The sequence below is a fragment of the Haplochromis burtoni genome, unplaced genomic scaffold (assembly GCF_018398535.1).
Source record: "Haplochromis burtoni strain Fernald_Lab_line unplaced genomic scaffold, NCSU_Asbu1 Contig_63, whole genome shotgun sequence".
NCBI lineage: Eukaryota > Metazoa > Chordata > Actinopteri > Cichliformes > Cichlidae > Haplochromis > Haplochromis burtoni.
The window spans coordinates 1,150,568-1,172,932 of record NW_024582424.1 but is presented as its reverse complement, the minus strand read 5'-3'; the positions used below and the strand labels follow the sequence as shown (position 1 = coordinate 1,172,932).

General features: G+C 40.6%; 1 protein-coding gene across 6 annotated transcripts in view; it reads right to left on the bottom strand.

The window, feature by feature from the left end:
- Positions 1-4,070: 4,070 nt before the first annotated feature.
- The window catches only part of rhobtb4 (Rho related BTB domain containing 4), a 39,211-nt gene continuing 20,916 nt past the window's right edge, over positions 4,071-22,365 (bottom strand). For all 6 annotated transcript variants that reach the window (XM_042221222.1, XM_014333732.2, XM_014333731.2 and 3 more), the window contains 10 exons: positions 21,913-22,114; positions 21,617-21,720; positions 17,870-18,055; positions 16,665-17,484; positions 16,265-16,484; positions 15,179-15,297; positions 10,710-10,860; positions 10,333-10,421; positions 10,077-10,182; positions 4,071-9,543 (listed from right to left, as the gene is read on the bottom strand). In XM_042221222.1, the coding sequence (XP_042077156.1) occupies positions 9,365-9,543; positions 10,077-10,182; positions 10,333-10,421; positions 10,710-10,860; positions 15,179-15,297; positions 16,265-16,484; positions 16,665-17,484; positions 17,870-18,055; positions 21,617-21,720; positions 21,913-22,104 (2,166 nt within the window). In that variant the 5' untranslated portion in view covers positions 22,105-22,114 and the 3' untranslated portion in view covers positions 4,071-9,364. The remainder of the gene's footprint in view (positions 9,544-10,076; positions 10,183-10,332; positions 10,422-10,709; positions 10,861-15,178; positions 15,298-16,264; positions 16,485-16,664; positions 17,485-17,869; positions 18,056-21,616; positions 21,721-21,912; positions 22,115-22,365) is intronic.

Genomic DNA, 22,365 nt, shown 5'->3' with positions numbered 1-22,365 from the left:
TCCAACATGGTGTAACATGAAAAGATAAGTGAGGTTGATTCAGGTGCCTGGCGAGTTTTACGAGCTAAGTAAATGACTGAGCCAGGTAGAAGTTGGAAACAAAAGAAAAGATGGAGTGTTTTCAGCAAATGCACTTGTTGTTTGTCTGAGAAGAAGCGAGAATAGTAGACCCAGAGCTCGGCACGTGTTCTGTGAATCTGGATGTCTTCTCTTTGGGCTTCAAGCTGAGGTCACTACTCAACTATGCGCCTTCACAACAACCTTGAGATATCTTTCCCCTGGGCTTCAGTGTGAACACAAATGTGTGCATGAATCTAAATGTCCATGCACGTGTTTTGTTCAGTTCTAAATCACATTGTCACTTTTGCAAAGGCTTAAAACAAGCGATTTTCCATATTGACCTGCTATTTTCTCTTTACTTTGTCTCATTAGGAATAAGATTCAGACTTCTCGTCAGTTCAACATTACCTTACCTAACTGAAATACAGCACTGTGCAAAAATCATGTACCACAGCTTATTTCTTTTAATTTTGCAATGCAGCAATTTAATAAAACATGTCTATGCATACATGAAAATATGGTATATATGAAGAAAAACAGAATTGATACAATTCTAACAAACTTGAAAGTCAATGTTTGATATGACCACTTTTATTTTTCACTTGAACTCTGAGCTCTCGTGTAGTTTCTTTGAGACGTGTTTGGGAATAGTTCTCCAGGCTGATGTTAATGAAGAATGGCTTCCTCAAAAATCCCCAAGAATGGCTTCTTGACATACGTCCTTCCAGCAAGACCATTTCACTGACCATACTTCAGTGAACAGCAGATGATTGAACTGAAGGGTTAGATGCAACTGTCTACTGTGGAAACTGTTCATCTGCTGTACATATATATATTTATTAGGGCTGCTACTTCTTCTGTTGTCCTCATTTACCAAGATAGCCCAAATTTCTGGATAATAGGTCTTTGTGAATCACCCTGTTAGTGCAAAAATGCGATTTTATTTCTCTGAAGCTGAGGTGTCTTTGTGTCAAGTTGCTACTAACAAAATGCCCAAAGATACAATTTCACAGTGGTTGTTTGCTAAGTTGTCTGCTATCCGTGGACACAGAACTGGTTCATCCCTTGAGTCAGGTGTCTTTTCTCTCTTTGGATGAATCATAGATCATCAAAACAAACATTTTGGGACCAAAATCTAAAGAATCAACAGTGGCTTATGACTTTTGGACAGTACTGTATGTAAAGCCTAAACAAATGACAGGGCTTTGCAGGACTATATAGAGACCATACATTTGTGTTTAAAATTGATTTCCATAACTGCTTGCCGAAATAAAATAGCTCTTAAGTTCATCGACAGTGTGAGAATGATATAGGTTTCATGAAATTTGCTTTGAGAGGCCCTGATTTGAAGATGTGTTTAGGAATTTGGGAGGGGGTGGGAGTTTTGTCTGAGAAGCAGACCTTGGGGAGAACTAGACAAACATCATATAAATGAAACATACTCTGAGGAGGGCAAAATAAGGAATGTGCCATCACTCAATCATTGTAAGTAAATTAAGTACATTTGGTAGTAAAGGTTTTCTGCATTAAAAAAAATAAAATCGTAATATAATGTAAGTGAGATAATAATGTAAGTGTGTCATTGAATATTTAAAAGCTTAAAAGCCCCAACACCCACATTTGATTCACAATATAACATAAAAACATATCAAATGTTTCCACTGATGCATTTGACTTTTTCGTGAAACATATTAGCAGCAACATGTCTCAAAGAAGTTGACAAGGGGTCAACAAAAGACTGAAAAAGTGAAGTAACTTGTCTGCAAACTTTAGACACAGTTTGCATATGCATATGATCAGTTTATAAAAGTGGATTTTAACCTTTGGTCCACTAGCAGTTGAGATGAAGACCCAAGTCAATCAGTTTGTGCTCTTCTCCGCTGAACAACAAGGCATTGTGCTTTAAATACATCTCATCTTATCTGCTGCAAGAGAAGCCAAGGAAATGAGAGCCAGATGTGGTGATGTCAGCACACGTCTGTGACTCTAAAGTAGTGCTCAGTGATGCTGTGGTGCAAAAGCAGGGGCAAAGTTTGTGGGAAATATGAACACAGCCCACAACTGACACGGCATTAAAGGTCTGTAATCAGTGTTCAGATTGATGCTGGTGACCGTGGAGGTTGAGGTTGCTGCTACAAAAAGCTCATAAGTTCCTTCGTTTTATAAGAAGATGAAAGGAGAACTGATGCACGTCATTGGCTGTTAAAATTTGTTGGTAGACAGCTTGACTGGTGAGTTTTAAAAGGCTGTGATTGTGACTTGCACGCACTCACGCAGGCACAGATCAGGAGTGCAAATGGACGTGGAAATTTCGCTCCCTGCAATCACCGCGTCGTCTTGTCACGAAAGTTAAAGATCATCAGCCAAATCGCTAAACGCGTTTCTGTGGCAGCCTCGAGTTTCTGTGGCTTACTGTGATCCCTAACCAGACGTTATTAAAAACCTCAGCTCGCATCATCTTGATCTTGATGATGCTTGTTCAGGGGTTCGCTTAATGACAACTGCTGATTCAGTCTTTCTTTCATAGAACACTTTAAAGACACAAAAAAACTTAAGATAATGATTGGATGTTGGACAGAATTTCAGGTATTTATTGGACTAAATTTAGCCGTGACATCATGAAGGTCTTGCTTCAGAAAGAGCTGGGATCAGCCGACACATGGAAGATTGTGCCAGAAACTCCAGACAGCAGCCACATCTTTTTTTCTTGATTGTAAAGTTTACGGCTCATTCGAGACACAAAACAATTTTATTGCTTTTCGGTTGACTTCTTTTTAACACATACCTATTTCTTTTCGAGGTATTGTGTCTTCTTCTAATAAACCTGTGCATTTATTTCTTTCCACTAGGTGGCACATGTGCACCAAACTGACGTTCAAACAAAGCCAAAGATAATATAGAAAAGGTGAGAGAACGGCTTAAGGTTTGTTTTGTTTTGCTTTTTCAAATTTAATAATGCAAAATTCCTAGAATTTACTCTAGTGGTCATTTATCTATATCATAGCGCATTGGTTTTAAAATACAGGCAGGAAAGGTCTGAACACTTGGAAACAGAATACTGGAACTCTGCTTCCTCAAAATAAAGCTTTACAGTGGGAACATCACATCACAGAAAAGCGGATAACCGTGTTACTCCAGCCCCAGCACTATTTATGTATTTAATAATGCACTGGGCATCAGATTAGTTAATACTATGAGCACCATGACGTATTCCTCCTTGAAACAGATGATTGTAAAAATTTAAAAGAAATGGCCATCAGCTTGTTTTCAAATGATGTTTTTTTTTTTATCACTCATTCTCATTTGAGGACAACTCTCACCGTTTAAATAAAGGCTTCAGTTATAGTGGTACCAGCCAGCTTATTTTTACTTTGTTGGTTCGGAGCTGAACCTCCATTTGCGGCATAGATTCAAAAAGTGTTGGAAACACGCAAACGGTTTGTGTGCAGCTTGTCGCGCTGTGTGTCTGCTAGCTGAAGGTCCAGCTGCTGTCCTGAATGTCATAGCAGAAACTGAAACTCACACCAGGCAACATTTTTATAAACTGCTATGAGCAGGTGCAAACTGTGGCAGCTCTTAGCTGAAAGGATTGACACTGGGTGTGGGCTTCTGCTGCCATAGCCCATCATATGTTTTGTGTTCAGAGATGCTCTCCTGTGTAACTTGGTTATAATTAGTGGTAATTTCAAAAATTACACTTTCCTTCCTATCAGTTCAAAGCAGCCTGTCCATTGTCCTCTGACTTCTGACATAAAGAGTTATGGGTGACAAATTAGTTTTTACCTAGAGAACTGCCACTGACTGGATATTTTCTCTTTCCGGGACAATTCTCTGAAGATATGGTTTTTGGGAAAATCCCAATACACTATCTTTCTGTCAGTTTTGTTATTACAGACTCTTAATAGAAAAGAAATCCTCTTTATGTTGGAAATCCACTGAGGAGCTTTATCATGAGAACAAACAAACTAAAAAAAGAAAGACCCACAATGACGTCCATTCCAGGAAACAGCAAAAGATTAATAGTTTTAATAAAATTCATGTCAAACATTAAAATACTGAAATGGCAAAAAAGAAAAAAACCCTTTTCTCTACATTTCTTTTTGAATTTATTTTTTATACAAATCACAGTGGTTCAAAAATATTACAAAATTTTCATTTCAAAACATTTTTTGCAAAAGCAGCAAAACATTCTGATTGTTGTAAAAAAAATTTGAAAGCCCTTAATAGTTTGTGAGTGTGGTGTGCTCTTTCTTTTGCCTTTTATTGTAATAAACACAATAACGTACGCAGTACATGTTATTAAGTCGTTTGAGTCGATGGAAACAAAAGTGCATAACAATACTATACAGTATATATGATCCACAAGTTACAGTATAGACCAGGGGGTTAATCACACCATGTCTCTCTATATGAACACCTCTCTTTTCTTATACATGAATCTAATGAAGAGATACAGTGTGATGAGTAGTTAGAAGATGACAGGTTATGTCCAGCTGGGACGTGTATTAAATTTACAACACTTTATTGTACTTTGGAGAGTACCTACCTTCATTAAAGCATAATGCAGAATAATACAGATGTCACAGCTAACAACTGCCTTCAATCCAATCAATCATTCACAGATGCAGTTCCCCAAATAAAAGGATACTGAAATAGTGGAAGCAATAGAGTGCACTACAGAATTTGTCTTAAAGATAAAGATTAAGTAGAGAAATGGAAAATTAAATGATATTTTGATTTGGATCAATAAAAACTGGTGTGTATATATATATGGACAGCATACTCATCAGACACATAATAGTCGGCTACATAATAAAATGTGCAGGCACCTGAAAAGGAAACGTTACTCTAAATTGCTGGTTTGCTGGGTTTCTTGGTTTATTTATGTCATCCGCTGTGTAGCTTTTGATGACGTCACTTAGAGAACTTGAAAAGCTCTGTATGTAATCACTGGAAGAATTGACTCCAATAGACTGTAACTACTTTTTGCCTGAATAATAACATTAAAGAAACATAGGTCACTCCACATAAGCTCTAAGATGCTGTATATCAACCTACATTTATTTCTGCGTTCACATGTGTGTTACTTCTTGGCTTAACTGACTTTAATTTGTGCCCGGGAGGCTGTAAGTGCTGTGCCGTCAGCCTGAACAGAGCTAAAAGAGTGAAAATTCACTAAAGGCACAGGAGGAGAGAGACACCAGACACCAAAAACAACAACAACAACAACAACAACAACAACAACAAAACCCCAATCCCCCCCAAAAAGTGTTCTCTCCATCACCAGGTGTTACATTAAAATAGGGAGCTCAGGTCTACAAGGAGGGAAGAACTGCTCCATCTCAAATAGCAGAGGAAAATGTGACAGTAAATACACTGTGATCAAGATAGATAGAGAGATCACGACAATACAAAGGAACTCTACCGCCAGTGTGACAACACATAACTTTTGCCTGTAGGAGTCAGTGTTGGGCAAATGTTGAGCTAAATAAAATGAACAAAGCTTAGAGTTTTGGCTCTCCATCACTCCCTCTCTCAACTGCCTCTGGCCTGATGCTCCCTTTCTCGATGCCCTGTCACCCCAAATTAGCTTTCAAATATAATTACTGTTATCAATATTAGTGTTTTTTATGATTTCTATTTTATACATTTCCCACAACCCTGTCAACCTTCAGCGTTGTGATCCCCAAACAGAGTGACAACAACAAAAATTAAGAAACTGCTGTATATGTAACATATATCTAACTGCTGAAACATGCATCATGCCTTATACAATTCCTCTGTCATTACATGCAAACTAAATCCAAACATTACTCTTGGCTTTCAGCCGTTTAGCATCATATTCTTACACTGGATTATAAATCCTTGATTTCAACTGCTCTCTTTCTTTTTTTCAAGATTAAAGAAAAAAAAAATGACAGAAACAAGCTTCATTAAGTTTAGTAACTACAGTAACAGCACACATGGAGAGCTGTAACACTGCACCACAGGAACAGATCCTCTGCATTATTTTATCACGCTAACCTGTGTAGTGTATCATTTAGAGCTGGATACTACCTTCAGCTGTGCAGAGCTAATTTAGACAAAAGGGCATGTGCATAAAGCCACATAGCGAGGAAAAGAGCTACTGTGGAGTTCAATGCGTACAAGACCTTAAAGAAGCTGAAGAAGTTGTGTCGTCCATCTCGTCACTGAGATGTGGAGGATTTGAAAGACTTGAGTGGAAAAGTCATGCTACAATCTTCAGGTTTACAAACAATCTTACACAAGGATCAATCCATGCTAAGTGCAGAAAAAAGAGGTATAGTATAGACACACGAAAAAGTGCATTCCAACTCAAATGTCATTGTAATGACAAGGGTAGGCCAGAAATTAACTTCACTCCAAAAGTGGTTGCACCCTCCCAGCGCACAGGCCAGCCAGCGCTAATTAATAAAAAGCTTTGCTTTCTCAAAAACAGTGGTTTGGAAGTTATAATGCAATTGGTGTTGTTGCTACCACTCAGTCATCTGGTCAGTGGAAAAAAACGTAACCATGACGTGAGTCCCGATTCAGAGAAAACACCTTACTCTAAGGCCAGCATATTCTACTATACTAAAAAAACATTTAAAAGGCCATTTGTCTGCATGAAGTAAACAGAAGGCCAAAGGATTTTGCACAGGCAATCGTCTTAAAAATCCTTCAATAAGAATAATAGCTGAAGATGCATGAAGGATCACCACAGAAAATTTTACAGTTATGATCATGGCCATTGTCTACAGTGTCCTTCATGTCGCTGACTGCAGAACCAGTCTGCAGCTTTAAACTAAGAAGCTGCTAAAATCCCACTTTAGTTTCCAGTTTTGTCCATCTATAAGGCACCTGGACCAAGATAGGCTTAATGGGGACATACTAACCATTAACACCATTAAGACAAAAAGATTCTATGAGAAACTTAAAAGTAAGTTAATCAAAAACAGTCTTTCCTCTTCTTCAGGTCTCTTTTCTAAGTTCTCAAAGCCATGCATTGGGATATTTTTAACTATCTATGAATTTATTCAGGATATGTGTAATCCTGACTGAAATATGCTCACTTTCACTCTTTCTGGAGATGAAACAGCTCAGTTTGCACTTGAGTCTCATGAGGCCCTACTCAACTTCTACTTCAGGAGCTGACAATGACTTTGCACGGTAGAACAGACCAGATGTCTCACACAATCTATCTATCTAGTGCCTGGGTAAAGCTGAGGGGCGCAAACCCACAAATAGAACAACGTGCTAATAGAAATTCATCAACACATCTTTTTTCTTTTTTTTCCCTCCACAATCAGTACGAAAGCCTGACAAAATTAGCACCCTCAACAGGAAAATCAGATTTGCTCTCATATGCAGCAATATACTGAAAAGTTTCTTGAAACAACGATCACGCCTCCGAATTCAATATTGATTAACGAAGCAACGTAGATCACGTTGTTTTTGAATCAGAAAGCAGCAAAAAAAAAAAGGTTTGTAACTGCTGTGGGTTAAATCAGACAAACCACACAATCTAAATATCAATGACCTATTATGACCTCTTACAGACTGTTAGTAAAGGAAGAAGAAACAATAAGGGTTAAAATGCTCCTATGTCAAAATTTAAAACCCCTCCTTAAATTTCTCCATTCTCTTTGCAGGTAAACACAAAAAAATACACAGATTCTTGAGTGTGTTCTTCCGAACACTGTCTTACTGTGTCTTCAGCACCATTTTCAAATTGAGCAACAGAAACGAAGGCAATGTTCAGAAGTGACGGTTTTTCTCCTGACACCACAGATTAGAAACACCACCCATCCAAAGGATTCAAATATTTTTCTGCCTTCTTCTTCTCCTACAATCACTTTCACTTCTCTCTTACATCCCTTCTTCCTGAAAAATAAAAATAAAAAAGAAAGAAAGGCAGGAAGGAGGCAGAAATAAATTGAAGAAGAAGAATCACAGCTTTGGTATTAATAAATCTGGTGATATATATAGTTGTTGTTTTGTTATAAATGCACTAATAACACTGCAGGTGCTGAAGTTTTTTTTTTTTTTAACACTGCAAGGATTGAAGTTATACTGGCAATCTCATCAAATGAAAGTATAGTGCAGAAGACACAGGCCTAAAATCCATTAGTGTGAAAGATAGTGTCAGGGCCCTGAGCAGTGCTGCCCCTAGTGGCGTAGGGGTATAAAGGCAGGCTGGCTGAGGTGCTTCAGTGTAACATAGTGGTCGTGGACGTTACAAGCGCAGTTGTTTAATACTGAATCCATCATTCCTCCATGGCGGAGGTATCAAGTAAGGCTGGCCCTCTTTGCCCCTATCATTGCTGTGGTCATTCGAGGGTTTCGAGCTTTTTGTTTAGTTTTTGTTGTTTTTTTGTGGCTTGGTGTGCGCAGCAAAGGATTGGGAAGTGCACGGGTGGGTGATAAACACCAAGAACCACCACTTCGGGATCACCGAAGGCTATGATCAATCCTCTTGACAGGAGCATTTTAACGTACTAATTGTTTTAGAGTTCCCCCTTGCCAGCAAACCTCGGCTCTAGATTTACAATCACATCTCGCGTGGTTGTGACGGCAATCATCAGCTTCCTGGAAGTAGTATGCGCCATTTCACCTGATAAAAGTTTCCTAGAAGGCGCCAAACATAAAAAAAAAACAACAAAAAAAACAATGTTGGAATAATAATTACATTGTCAGTGTCAATTCCTGGGAATACAGTGCTGGTTTTTTTAAGGGGGTGGAAAATGGGCATAGGTCTGTGTGTGCATGCTAACAGTCTGTATAGAAGTGAAGGCAGAGGTAAGCTCCCCCAAGAGAAGCCGCAGTGGTCAATGTGTAATAGTCATTAAGGTCAATGTGAAGGATGGAGACTGAGAGAAATAGAGAGCCCTTGCTCCCAGTCCAATCACTCACGCGGCTTAGACACTGTGAGTGCTGGTGGAGGGACCGAGCTCTTCTGGAGGGACAAAAGGGGCTGCACTGCAACCTCAGGCCATTATCAAACAGGGCGTTTGGGAAGCACTCAACTTGGAAGCATCACTCGATCACAATATACCGCACACATACAATCACACCTCCATGCACATACCCATGAGTTGAATCCACACGTGTCACACAGGATAGCAAAATGCATTTGTGTGGTCACCCACACTTATAAAGAGGCACATACATTCCCCCAAACATGCTGACATCCAGGCATATTAGCTCTGAGGGTCATTTATCCACTAATAGAGGGGTTCGTGGTAATTCTCCTCTATATGTGTGGAGGTGGATGGGGAGGTGCAACTTTCCAGGTTGGGGCGCTTTAAGAGACATGTGGAGAGGAGGATGGATGCCTCCAGAAACACCAGCCCCTTTTGGTGTGTTGCTTGCGCAAGATCTCTTCTTCACGTTCACGTTCTTTCTGGGAGCGCAGGTAGCGATCCTCTTCCTTCAGGAACCACACGGGTGGCCAGCGCTGCTTCTCAAAGTGCCTCTGGTTTTCTGCAGAGAGCAGAGCAAAAAAAAAAAAAAAAAAGGCATGAAAAGAAAAAGTCACTGCAGAAAAAAAGCAACATGAAAACTCTCTGTGTCATTTCAAGATGTGCACTGATGGAATTAAAGAGTGGTCGAGATCACCTTTTCTGAATAAATGGACATTGTTTCATTTAATTGGTTTCATTTATTCAGTACGGAAATAACACAAAACTTTGGTTTGGCATTCAAATCCTTTTAAAAAGAAATTATTTTAATTGTGATATAACTGACTGAAAACGTTTTCTTCGTCAAAAAAAAAAAAAACAGTAGGTATGCAGCCTCAGCACTTATCCAGACAAAAAAATATTTCAGCCCTCCCACTCCAACCAAATGTTTGTGATGATCAAGTCACACTGTGTTGCAGTCCATTAGCAGTGTGTTTAACCCAGAAAATGTACATTCTTGTAGCACTGCAAAGCAAAATAAGGTCCCTACTTTTTTTCACTGAGAGAAAAGCTACGTGTCTAAAAGGGATTTGAGGGAGGCAGTTTATTCTTTACCTGGAGATATGGCCTTCATATCTTTGGGAAACTTGCGGCAGATGCTGTTATAATTAGTACAGATGTGATGGAGACACCAAGCTGATAGCTGCTTTGCGTTGTGGAACTGCAAAAAGAGAAGCAGAGAAGAAATGAGGAGTTACAGAGCTGAAAAAAATAGCATCACTATAAAAATATGGATTCCCCCTTTAGCGAAAATGAAAGTAATTCAGCATCATTAATGAATTATAAATAATTTGTTATTTAAAGGACAGACCTGTGCAAGTTCAAGGTAAGCCAACACCTGCCCATCAATGTCAATTCCTTTCACTGCCAGTCGGAGAAGCTCATCCACAGCGTGCTGCTCTGAAAATGCATACAAATGGAAACAATCATGTCAGTATTTCCCATTTGCATGCAGCACTTGCACATGGATATCTTTTCTCCCAGTCCTAAATTCTTAGTCTTTAAATCTGCTCTAGATGCAAACAGAAGGCTATACGTAAAAATGTTACAGAGTCACTGATAAAAGGAGCAAAGTGCAAGTGATAAAACACTATCAAACGCACGTTCTGTCACATGAAGTGAGAACATGATATTTAAATGAGAGGACGTTCCTTCCTGTGCTCTCAATATGACAGAAAGGATCCCTACCGGTGAGGGCGACGAGACGTGGCAAACAGAGACGGTTGGCCAGAACGATTAGTTCCATGGGCTCCAGACCAGGACAAGGCGTCAGGAGGCCACAGTACAGGAACTCCAGCACCCCTCGCATACAGGCTGTACTGGTGTTAGGGATGGAGACCTGGAAATTTATCATATAAAGGGTAAACAGATCAAAAACAAGGCATGAGATATAAAAAATGCATTGCAGACATTCATTTTCATTAGATATATCCCAGCGGTCCCCAACCCCGGTACCGGTCCGTGAGTCGTTTGGTACCGGGCCGCGAGAGCTGAGGCTCAGGTGTGAAATGTATAGTTTTCAGGGTTTTTATTGGTTTTCAGCGTTATTTTGTTATCGTTTTTATCGTTAATTCGGTTTTCCTGGGTCTTTTCACGTGTGTTATGAATAAATCTTATTTTTTTCGGTACCGGTACTAGTTTTATTTTGTTGTATTTATCCGCGACACCTTAAAGGCCAGTCCGTGAAAATATTGTCGGGCATAAACCGGTGCAAAAAAGGTTGGGGACCGCTGATATATCCTCACATGAGTAGTCCTTATGTCAAAAAACACTGCATATTTGTATGTGTCTTCTGAACTTACAATTTTTGTGTTACGACAAAAAAACATGTTGGCAAATTCTGACATGTGGATTGTAATGTTTAGTAAAGGGTAAGGTTTCAGTAATACCAATGAAAGCAGCGCTGTAGGTATCTGGAGGTAAAGGGCAGAGGACATACTGTTCGCATTCCCTTTGATCTTGGCTCACATGAGGGCTCTATCTGGCTCGTGATGTAAGCAATAGGGCTAAATCCAGATAAACCCCACATACATACAACCGTGCAATGTGGTGCACAGGGAAAACACAAACCTAGCCTCAATGTGCAGACTAAGACACTGACACAGATGAGACAGACTGTGGCAGCGTTCGTCAAAGAGATATACTATGTAGTTCATCTCATTTAGCCACACTCTGTTCTAATGATAAAATAATCTATGACATTTTATCTACTAACTGTTATCAACAAGTTAAGCTAATAATGAGAAAAAATAGCACTCCAGATTCTCACACTTAAAAAGCAGCCTAAAAAACAAGATGCTTTAGGCTAATGTTTATAGTTGGGATATGGAGTCTTTTTCTTAAGCTAATTCTTAAGTAAAATGTTCAGCCATATTGACACTGACGCTGCCATAACATCACTTAGACCTGACCATGCTCCTCCTCCACCACTTTTCGGTGGTAAACAAACACATAAAAGCAAAACATCTTAATTACTGCAAGGCTATAACCAGATCCACAAACTAGATGACCGTCTAAGCCTGGGAAGGACAGGAGGAAGGATTATGAGAGTGATAACCTGACCTCTTCAGGAGCACTCTGCCTCAGTGTACCCACTGAGGCACTCACCACCCTTCACTCCTATAGCCAATTAGGAGAATGTCAGCTTAGTGTGACCTGTCGTTATGATAAAAAAAGACACAACGTAGAGCTATGGGTGGCCTCCCAGCTGGATCAGGAAGAATTAATAGATGGACAAAGTCACAGGTTCCGAAAATGTATGAGTACGATCTGTCGGCTCTACTCTTGCCATCATAACTGTTCATTTGTAAGTTTAGTGAAATTTGCAATTACTTGCAAAGCTGCAATGACTAAAAATAAAAGTGCAAATGACACATTCAGGCATAATTTCAACCCTACTCTTCCTGTTATATACAAAAAGGTAGTCAGGAAAAAACAGCGTGCAGCATCACCATAAATGTGACAGAAAAGGGTTAAAAGGGAGAAATTTTTTTCTCACAGTTAAAAAAAAGGAGTATGACAGAGCTGCAGAGGCTCTCACACTTGATAGACTAGTCTTTTCTCAACATGTAATACTCCACCAGGATACACACTCCCAGGGTGAACACAAAACCACAGACACACACCTAGTAAGTAATCCATGGGTGTACCATGACACAATCAGCGGTCTATCCACAGACACAGCAAACCACAAGAGGTGTCTTTTGACTTGTGCCTTTTGAACAGTACACAATAGAGAAAATTACACCCAGATCACCTTTGAATTCACAAAGAAAAGAAAATCCTTAATGTATGAAATCATTGTACCAATGTTATACTAAAACCAATGCCACAAAAAGTGATGGGGATTTTAAGCACATTTTTTTGTGAGACTCAACTTAATGCTGCTCTGCACAAGTCAAGAATAGCTGTGCAATCGCAGTGCAGCATGAACACCGAAATGTGTGAGCACAAAAATACAGAGAGGGAAGTGTGCCATGGGCATAAAAATAGAGAAACACATCTCTAATCACATGATGCTCTCCCACTTAGAGTTAGGGATTATTAATTTATATATATTTCACAAATATATAAAATACTTACTTCAAACTAATGTGATGGTAACATGATAAGGATGTTTATTAGCAATGTATTGCCTGTATAAAATGTATCTAGTAGATGCTAATAAATGTACATTGTGCATTACCTAAGTTTGAAATCAAAAGTAGCTTTTGGATAACGATAATGTATTATCACCAGATTAATCAGATTCTTTCTTGTCACATTCAGATTTTTAAATTCATTTTTATAAAAATATCACATCATGTTAATACGTATGTCAAATGTGCTCAATGTTCAGGACGATGTGACTAAAGCTAGATCATCTGCTGTTTCAGGGTTGAGCAGTTGTATTGTGTCATGCTCTTAAAGTTCTGCTTCTATTTAAAGACCAGTGTTTGGGGTTTTTAATAGTGTGGTTTAGCGTTCACTTCATATGCGCAGCTCACAGGAAGTAAGACACATTAGAACATGGTAACTTATGGTCTTGTAGCAAATTTGAAAGAAGCAACTTTAAAAGTCAGCAAGCAAAGCAAGAAGTGCACCATCCTGGTGAGATAAACAACAGCTTACAAATTAGGAGTAAAAAAACAACAACATGTATTTAAGATAAAGCAAATCAGCAAGCAAATAAAATAAAATAAAACAAAACAAAACAGCTGTTCATAAACAAAATTGCTGACAGCATCATTGTCCGGTCAGGCTTTGAATCTTTGTGTCCAGACCACCTGTCCTCTACGTGCTGCCAGCCTCATGCCATTAACATGAACTGTTTAGTGTAACCATAGACACCAGCAGCCCACCACCAGCAGCAAACACTGCGTCCCCTCACTGATCCCGATGTCCTGTTTTCACTAGTGAAAACAATAGCTGCAATGGTTGTTTTTGCACACAGACTCATGTGGTGTGTTCCAGAAAGAAATCCCATCCATCTGCATGTGCAAACAACAAAAAAAGCAATGCTTTTCTTGACCACAGCTTTATCTTTACAATTGCTTCAGTTCCAGAAAACTTCCAGAACTTCCAGGGGATTGGGTAACCTAAACCTGCTGACCTTGAGAGTAACCATACCCAGTGGGATCTGGTTCAGCAACACTGTCCGAGGAGTATCAACTCAATGACAGCCTTTAACTTCCTCTCTGGTTATGTCAGACACATCCTGCACCCAGTAACCTCCTGAAGCTAAACCTCGGGTGATTGCAGCATAAGAAGTCTGACTAAATTTTACTACCCAGAAAAATTTTATGAGAATTTCCCTGGGGCTCACATAACCAGAGAGGAAGTTAAAGGCTGTCATTGAGTTGATAGAAGATGAGAAGAGTTAGTGCAAAATGTGAGCCTTCAACCTATTGACACAACATGATACGCTGTGGTTCGCGTCAAACCACAAAAAACAGGAAGTCAGACTCAAAAAGTTCACGTCTGTGTCTTTGTATGACTGCATATTTGTTTTTATGTATACAGGCTATAGACATAAATAGCCAGCTCTAATATAATCAGTGCAAATCATTACATTTTATGGCAAATAATAATGCTTGTATATGAGTTGGGATAAGCCAAGCAGTACTCATGTGCAGGAAATTTGTGTATACGGAGGTGCGGACGTGTGAATTATTATGTAGGTCAATTCTCATGAGCCGTACAGAGTTTCAACCACATCTACAAGTAAGTAAAAGGTTTGTAGGGCAATCTGATAGCATGGCTAAGATAGCATAATAAAGCTGGTTTTCAAAAGTTTCTAAAAAAATAAAAGAAAAAGAAATATCTAATATAGCTCAAGTGTTCTTTGCATCTCTTTTCTAGAGAGCTTATCCAATTAAAGGTTGTTGGATCATACCTGCTACAAATGGGCTTTGGTACACACGTAAATACCCTGTTATTATAAACATAAATTATTTAATATTAGTCATGCTATTAGCCATAAACTGGCATTTACAACATTTCTAATCAATTTCATCTAAAAGGTTTTGGAACGTTTCAAAGTGGCCTTAAAAAAGTTTCTTGCTAGTTGTGAGTTACTACTGGGAATTTAGCAGGATTTAGGACACGGACACTCGATCCCTTCTCAAAACTTAAAGGTAACTCCATCCTCGACTTTTTCCCACTTTGTCTGAGCTCACCTCCTCAATGTAACTTTCCATGAAAGAGCCACGGAACATGGCCGCCATCCAGTCGCAGCTGGAGATAAGCAGGGGCTTGTGGCCTGGGAGACAACCATCATCCAGTCGGAACACCACATCTAAAACCGGGGCGGAAAAGAGCGTTCATCTCGTGGTATGCCACAGAAGCCCAAGCTACAGAGGGGGAAAGACGGACAAGGCAGACGCCCAGACACACACAAAGACACACGGAGACAGACAGGAGGCCAGACAGACACACACAAAGACACAGGTAGACAGACAGAGAGATAAATTGACGGGGGGACAGAACAGCTTTTGACATAGAGTAAGGGAAGGAGAGTAGATGCAAGGATCACAGAGAAAAATCCTGTGCAAACAAGAGCTTTGATAGAGGAAATGTTTAAGTGACATGAAAATAAACTAGCTTCTCCACTGCGGTTCTTAACGTGCCACATGTTAAACTACACCTGTCTTTAATTGAACGTTTAATAAGTCATGGGAACATTTCTGCAATTTTTAGATTATTGAAAACTTAGATCCACTAATGTTAATAACAAACACGACACATACAGTATAGAAAGTAATGAAATTGAGCAAGGGTTTGTTTTTTTTGTCAGAAATGTCAGATGTTCACCATTAGCTGGAAACACTGTGGCAACATGCATACACAACAGCTCAGGAGGGAGGGACGACAACACAACACAAATACAGGATACACATAACACCCAACACAAAACAATGTGAAGCAACGGTCAGTCATCAAAATGTTTTGACTGTGATTTTGAAAAACATATGAATGCATTTTGCATAGCAAGTACTACATGGAAAGAGAATGACCAAATGTAACACAGGGTGTACATTTTCAGAGAGTGAAAGAGAGTGCTGTTTCCTGTCTTCGTCACATGGTCTCCTCAACAACCTCTCGTAACCCTCATTCACTTCTCTTCCCCACACAGACACACGTATACCCAAACACAGACAGACACAAAAACACATACTGATGCATATATGGAAAGCATATACAGTACAAAAAGACCAGTGTTATTGAAAGCATCAAGCCAGTGAGCGGATGGCATTGTGGTTTACCAGCAAATGTCCCCTTATTGAGACACTCCTTGATGCGGTTGGCTCTGCGGACGTGGAAGGCCTTGGTGATCTCCTGGTTCATGAAGCTTTCTCTGTTCAAAACATTGGCCACCATCATTCGCAGGTCAAACACCTCAAGTAGCTCCGCGATGGTGGCGACCTGCATCAGATCTCCTCGACCCTCATCCAAACTGCCGGTGTATAAGTACTGAAGCACAGCCTAGAACAAAAACCAATCAGAGAGGTCAAATATACAGAGCTTTGGAAAAATGAAATCTTTGTTTGTTTCTTTGCTTCTTTTGATTATCTAAGGCTTTAGACTAAAATAATGGTGCAGAATATCTCACATATTCCGATCAATAAAATTATTTTCTCAGTAACAGTGTTTTAACTTTATCACCTTGAATGGCTCCTCCTGTATAAGTGCATCCATGGCTACCACAGTCATGAGTCGTGGGTGTCCAGTCACGGGATCATCTATGTGCTCCAAACAAACACTCAAGAACCCCCTTCCCCATCCTGAAAGTGCTCGCCCAGTCCCTAGTGCTCCCAGGGAGTACTGGGCTCGAGAAGGAAGTGCATTATCACTCTGGGAAGTCCTCAAAGAGCCCTGCTGGCGCAGCTGGGGTTGATTCAGGCCTCTCACTCCTCCGTCAACCCCATCTTTATCAATATCTAGGCTCTTAGTACGTCCAGCTTGCTCCTTGGCTCCTCTCCGGCTCTGCTCGTCTTCCTCCCCGCTCTCCGATTTTTCCTTGCTCTCCTGTTCCTCCCCCCATGGCCCGGTACACGATCCACCGAGATCAAGGGTGAAGAGGTCATAGAACTTGGAGCAGGATGTAGCCAGATAGACTTTGTGTGCAAAAACTCGAGTAGTGCCACTTTGCAGAAGGAAAAGAACATCCGCACACAGTGGCTGACAGAAAAGGGAGTCGGGGCCCTCGCCGTCTGTTAGAGGCGGGTCTGGGATGCCCACTATGGGGCGTGGTGGCCGAGGAGGCAGGAATGGCGCCTGGAGGAGGGGCCTCTGGACCTTCTTCAGGTGCGACTTCCAGAACTGCAGATGTCGACGGGAGATAAGGGCAGCACGGATTGCATTGTCAAAAACATCTTTGACACCGAACTGGGCAACGATGCTGGTCTCATAGTAGGGAATACCAAGTTCTTTTGCCACCTCGTGGCCTCTCTCTGGAGGAAGGATATCTGTAGGTTTGATGGGTCTGTGAGTGAGAAAGACATAAAAATCATAATGATGACAGCAGTCAGATAAAGAACCGCAAGCAATATAATTAGGTGCACAAAACAATGCTATAAGAAAGCGGTATTCATCTCAGTGCTAGTTTTAAGAACAGCTAACATGATGTCGCTGATGACATCAGTGCAAGCCAATCTTTTTCAAAAGAGCAGAAAATTTACCGTTTTAACCGTTTTAACTTTTCTTCACAACACAAAGCAAAAACGCATTAAAATTGCCTCATTTATGGTGATTTAGTTCCTGCTGCTGATTAACCAGGCATGCACATCACATGCACATCTCACTGAAGCCACAGGGTCAAGGTTCCCTCTAAACCCGTCTGTTAATGCCTAATGTAAAATGCAACTCACTTGGCTAGCGGTCGGCGCGCCCGGTTAACAGCATCCAGGTCGGCATAGCGCAGATCCAGCTGGCAACCAACCAGGATGATGGGCGTCCGGGGACAGAAGTGCTTGATCTCCGGGAACCACATGGTGCGGACGTGGCGCAGGGAATTGGGATTAGCCAGAGAGAAGCAAAGCACCACTACATCAGACCTAAAAGGGTGGCGAGAGTAGGGGTGAAAAGAATATCAGTGATCTCTCAAAACGCAAAAAGAGAGGAGGGCTGATTTGTTATGTCATGAGCAGAAGATGCCAGTCATCAGAAGACATGTGGTCTTTGATGGCATCAAGGAGACAGAGATAAAAAAAAGGAAATGAAAAGGATCGGTGCTGATTCAACGGACGTCTTGTCAAGTTTATGCTTAAAACATACATGTGCGGATGAAGCTTTTTTGAGCTGCTAACAGGCACTGCAGGAGCATGGACGGTGCCAGTGAGAAAGCTGGGGTCAGAAGACATGTGTGCGCGGGTGGGTCTGTGTGTCTGTGATTCTGGGCCTCTGGGCTGCTGATTTGTCTGGCCTGCCCCTCTCTCTCTCTCTCTCTCTCTCTCTCTCCCTCTCCCGCTCTCTCTTACGTAAATCTCCATAAGCCCTTCAAGGCTACATGGACCACAAAGAGAAAGCTAAGAATAGATCAAAATACACATGCACACGCACACACACACACACACACACACACACACACACACACACGCATACATGGAATTTCATTTTCTCCTTTTCTGATGTGTTTGAGCAGGCAGACGGCAGCACTTACAGCTGTTCTCCAGAGTTGAAATTTCTGTGACATGTTGGTGCAGGCATTTCTCTTACTAGGTAATGTTTGACTGAGCTTCGTGCCAGCGGGATGGATCATTTAGTGCCTGTGCAATGCTGAAGAGGCAAAAATGCTCAATTGCTAAATGATCTGCTCCTCACAACAGCGCAACAACACAGGACTTCTGATCCCAGCAGCACAAGACTACTAAAGACTTATGTAATTTATCCACTAGATTAAGCATCGCTGATAACTTGAAGATAATTAAATATACATATGTTCCAGTTTTTGTCAGGCACACATTGTTCATCAGACAGTGGGAGAAAAGCCCATTAATGAATCTGAGAGGATCATTAAATGCCACTTAAACTTGTCTATTTCCTTTGGCAAAATACCTTTGCTCCAGAAAATATGACCCACTTTAATGAGCACACAAAGGCAGCACTGTAAGAAATCCAAATATACTCTGACTACTTGACTAAAATGTGAAAATCTTTTAACAGGAAGCATCCTTGAAGAAGAGGGACAAACAGCTTAATTTACAAGTAACACACAAAGGCAGCTAACCTGACGTCCCCTCTTCTTTAAAGGAAATGAAACCGAACTGCACTAAATCAACTGTGACATTTTCGGCAGTGCAGACACGGGTTCCATAGTCCTCTTTACTTTCACTACATAATCTCTGAAAAGCTTCTACTGGCAAGGATGTAATATACAATACTGAAGTATTACATCACTGCTCATGCTCTCTCTCTCTCATACACACACACAGGAACTCCCATTTGCACTTTGCACAAGGATCATTGCCACGGCTTAGGCTATTTGAGGTCATGTTATGTGTACATGCATCGGATCTCGTGGTTTGTTTGTATGTTTTTCCATTTAAGATCCAGGTCTTGCTGCGTGGTCAACTTTACTAAAGCAAGTGGCACCATATAAATGCAAACTGTAAAGTCTTTTTAATTTGTTCATAACAAGTTGTAGTGTCTTCGTTAATGCTGTTGCTGGACTGACAGGCGATCCTATTAACACTACAAACATAATGTAGATTATGTAACTAATCTAGAATATAAAAATTGTCAGTACATAATGGCTTATGACACATTCAAATATAAATGCATAAAAATGTGTTTTCTTTTTGGACACGTGATATATGGACCAACAGGTCATCCTTTATATGGATTATATTTTTCCCCTATCTGCATTTTGTGAAGACCTGCCCCAGTCTGCCTCTAAATGTACAAACAAAGTGGATTTGTATCACACTGGCAAATCATGCTGGAAGTGCTTCAATCTCTAACTTTTTGTTTTTTTAAATTTCTGAATCTCTGCTGAATGAAAAACTTTTTAACTTGACCTATTTTCACTCTGTGTTTATTTTCCCAAACTGAGTGTTCCTCTTCTAACAAGCCATGTGACAATCTGGGTATCATTTGACAATGTGATGTTTTGAGTTTTGATATCAACAAAAGGCTGGGTTAGGAGGTAGCAAAGTGTCAAGGGCACAACGGAGCCTTATGATGTAAATTCGGTTAAGGTAATGAGAGAGGAGGGGGAGGTGAGGTGAATCAGAGGAGCCTGAGGACAGGATGGAGAATAAAGCGCGGCTCAGATGAATGGAATGGGAGAGAACGAGGATGAGTGGGAGGGGAGCCAGTGACACCGGGCACGGAAAAACAGCTGAGCTGGCGTTGTGTTTTTATCAGCTGACTGCAGGCTGACAAAGCATACAGGGCATGCAGACAGACACATGCACACACGCACGCACACACCAAAACATATACAAATAGAGGCATATCAATGTGCATATGTACAGACACTTTGGCCTAATTTGTATCATAGCAGCAAAACAAGAACAAAATGAACAAATGAACTACATGCTACTTGACAATAAACACACCTCAATAAACACCTCTCACTCAAACACACCTGACACAGGGACAAGGTGACCTGATACACAAAGTGCATACACCAGCCTAATCAGTGTGATCCCAGAGTTTGTTTGTTTTTTATTAAATTACACTAAATTGCAAAACAGATCTAAAACAAATTCACATTTTCTGTCTTTTTCTTATTTAATGGTTCAGGTTTTAAAGCGTAAACCATCTGAATCTGGCCTGAGACATTCTAAAATAAGACAACTCGCCAAAGAATATCTTAAGGAAACTTTATTTTAACAAAACGAAGGCTAATGACCGCAATGACTCGGCACTTCTGTTTAACTTACCTTACGTATGACTGAGGGAGGGATCTGGGTTTTTTTGCTTTTCTTAAGGATCTTTTTTAAGGATCCACCCATTGTTGGTAAAACATACAGCAGAGTGCAATATAGAGTACAGCAGCCTTTTTAAGCATGGTTAAAATGTATCCTCTCTTTTTTTTATTGTTCAGTTTGATGTCGCTGGCCAACTTTTGCTCGGTGTGAATCGAATTTCTATCTGCTGAATTTTGCTTTGGCAATAAGTACTTTTGCATTTCATGCCAATGAAGCAGCTTTGATAGAGGCACGGGAAATAAGAGGATGTAGCGATGATCCAATCACATCTGAGGGAGGAGGGATGTAACAGCTTGAGAGCAGAGTTCAACTAAAAAAGCATGGCAGCTGGATTACACAAAAAGCAACTTTTGGGTGAGGGAAAGTTACACTGACATGTTTCTGTGGGTGTAATAGATTGGTTGCATTCTGCTGAAGAAGCCAACAATGAATTTGGTGATATGTTAGCCCACGTAAATTGTGTTAATGCCTTACAAACTACACAGCCAACACAAAGCAATTCCTTGGCAGCGCCAATTAAAATGGGAAACTAGAACAACACGCTTTAAGATAGTTAACCTTGTGGTCAGCCAACAAATGGTGTTACTGGGTCAGTAACGAAGTTGGGGCAAGCGGATAGCTTCAAACGGTGTTTGTGTGTATATGTGTGCGTGTTTTTTTTCACTGAGTGTATCTGCTCACCTGCCATAGGCAAAACGTCTGTCTTTGTGATGATCCCCGAATGTGTCCCATAACCTCAGAGACACACTGACTTCATCCACTACATCACGAGATCTCTCTAACACCTGCAACACAGACAAATATTTCTAAGTGGCCTGCACAACATTTTCAGTGTTGATAATCTTTACTTACTTTTTATACATATGTGTAACTACTATAGCCTGTGTTTCGGTCTCTGTACAATGCCCAGAACTGTACCCAAGTCTGTCTATGCAGCTCTTTCTGAACTGTGTTTGACTCTGTGTGCATGTACCCACCTCCTGGCATACACGGTACTGGTCGATGGCCCAGACGGTTGGCACGTGGGTGGCAAGCAGCTGATACTGTGTGAGGGTGGCATTGCAGGCCCGGGCACAGATTAGCCTGGTCTTGCCTACTGCATTATCCCCTACCACCACACATTTAATGGTTTCCACATTGGGCCGCTCATAGTCTGTGTCTATATCCATGGAGAGGGCCCTGGAAAACACGAGAGAAGAAAGAATCAAAATGAGAAGTGGTTAATTCAACAGTCATGAAAAACAAAAATAAAACAGCATTTGATAAAGAACCACAGGAAGAATGACACTGCATTTTGACACTGACAACAACATCAGGCACAGTAGCCGCTAGCTGTCGCCCAGCCCAGCCTAGGGGAGCTTTGTTAAGGATCTAAGCCCCCATAGCTGTGCTGCCCAGTGTATTCAGGCTTCTGCCAAACCCCTCAACAG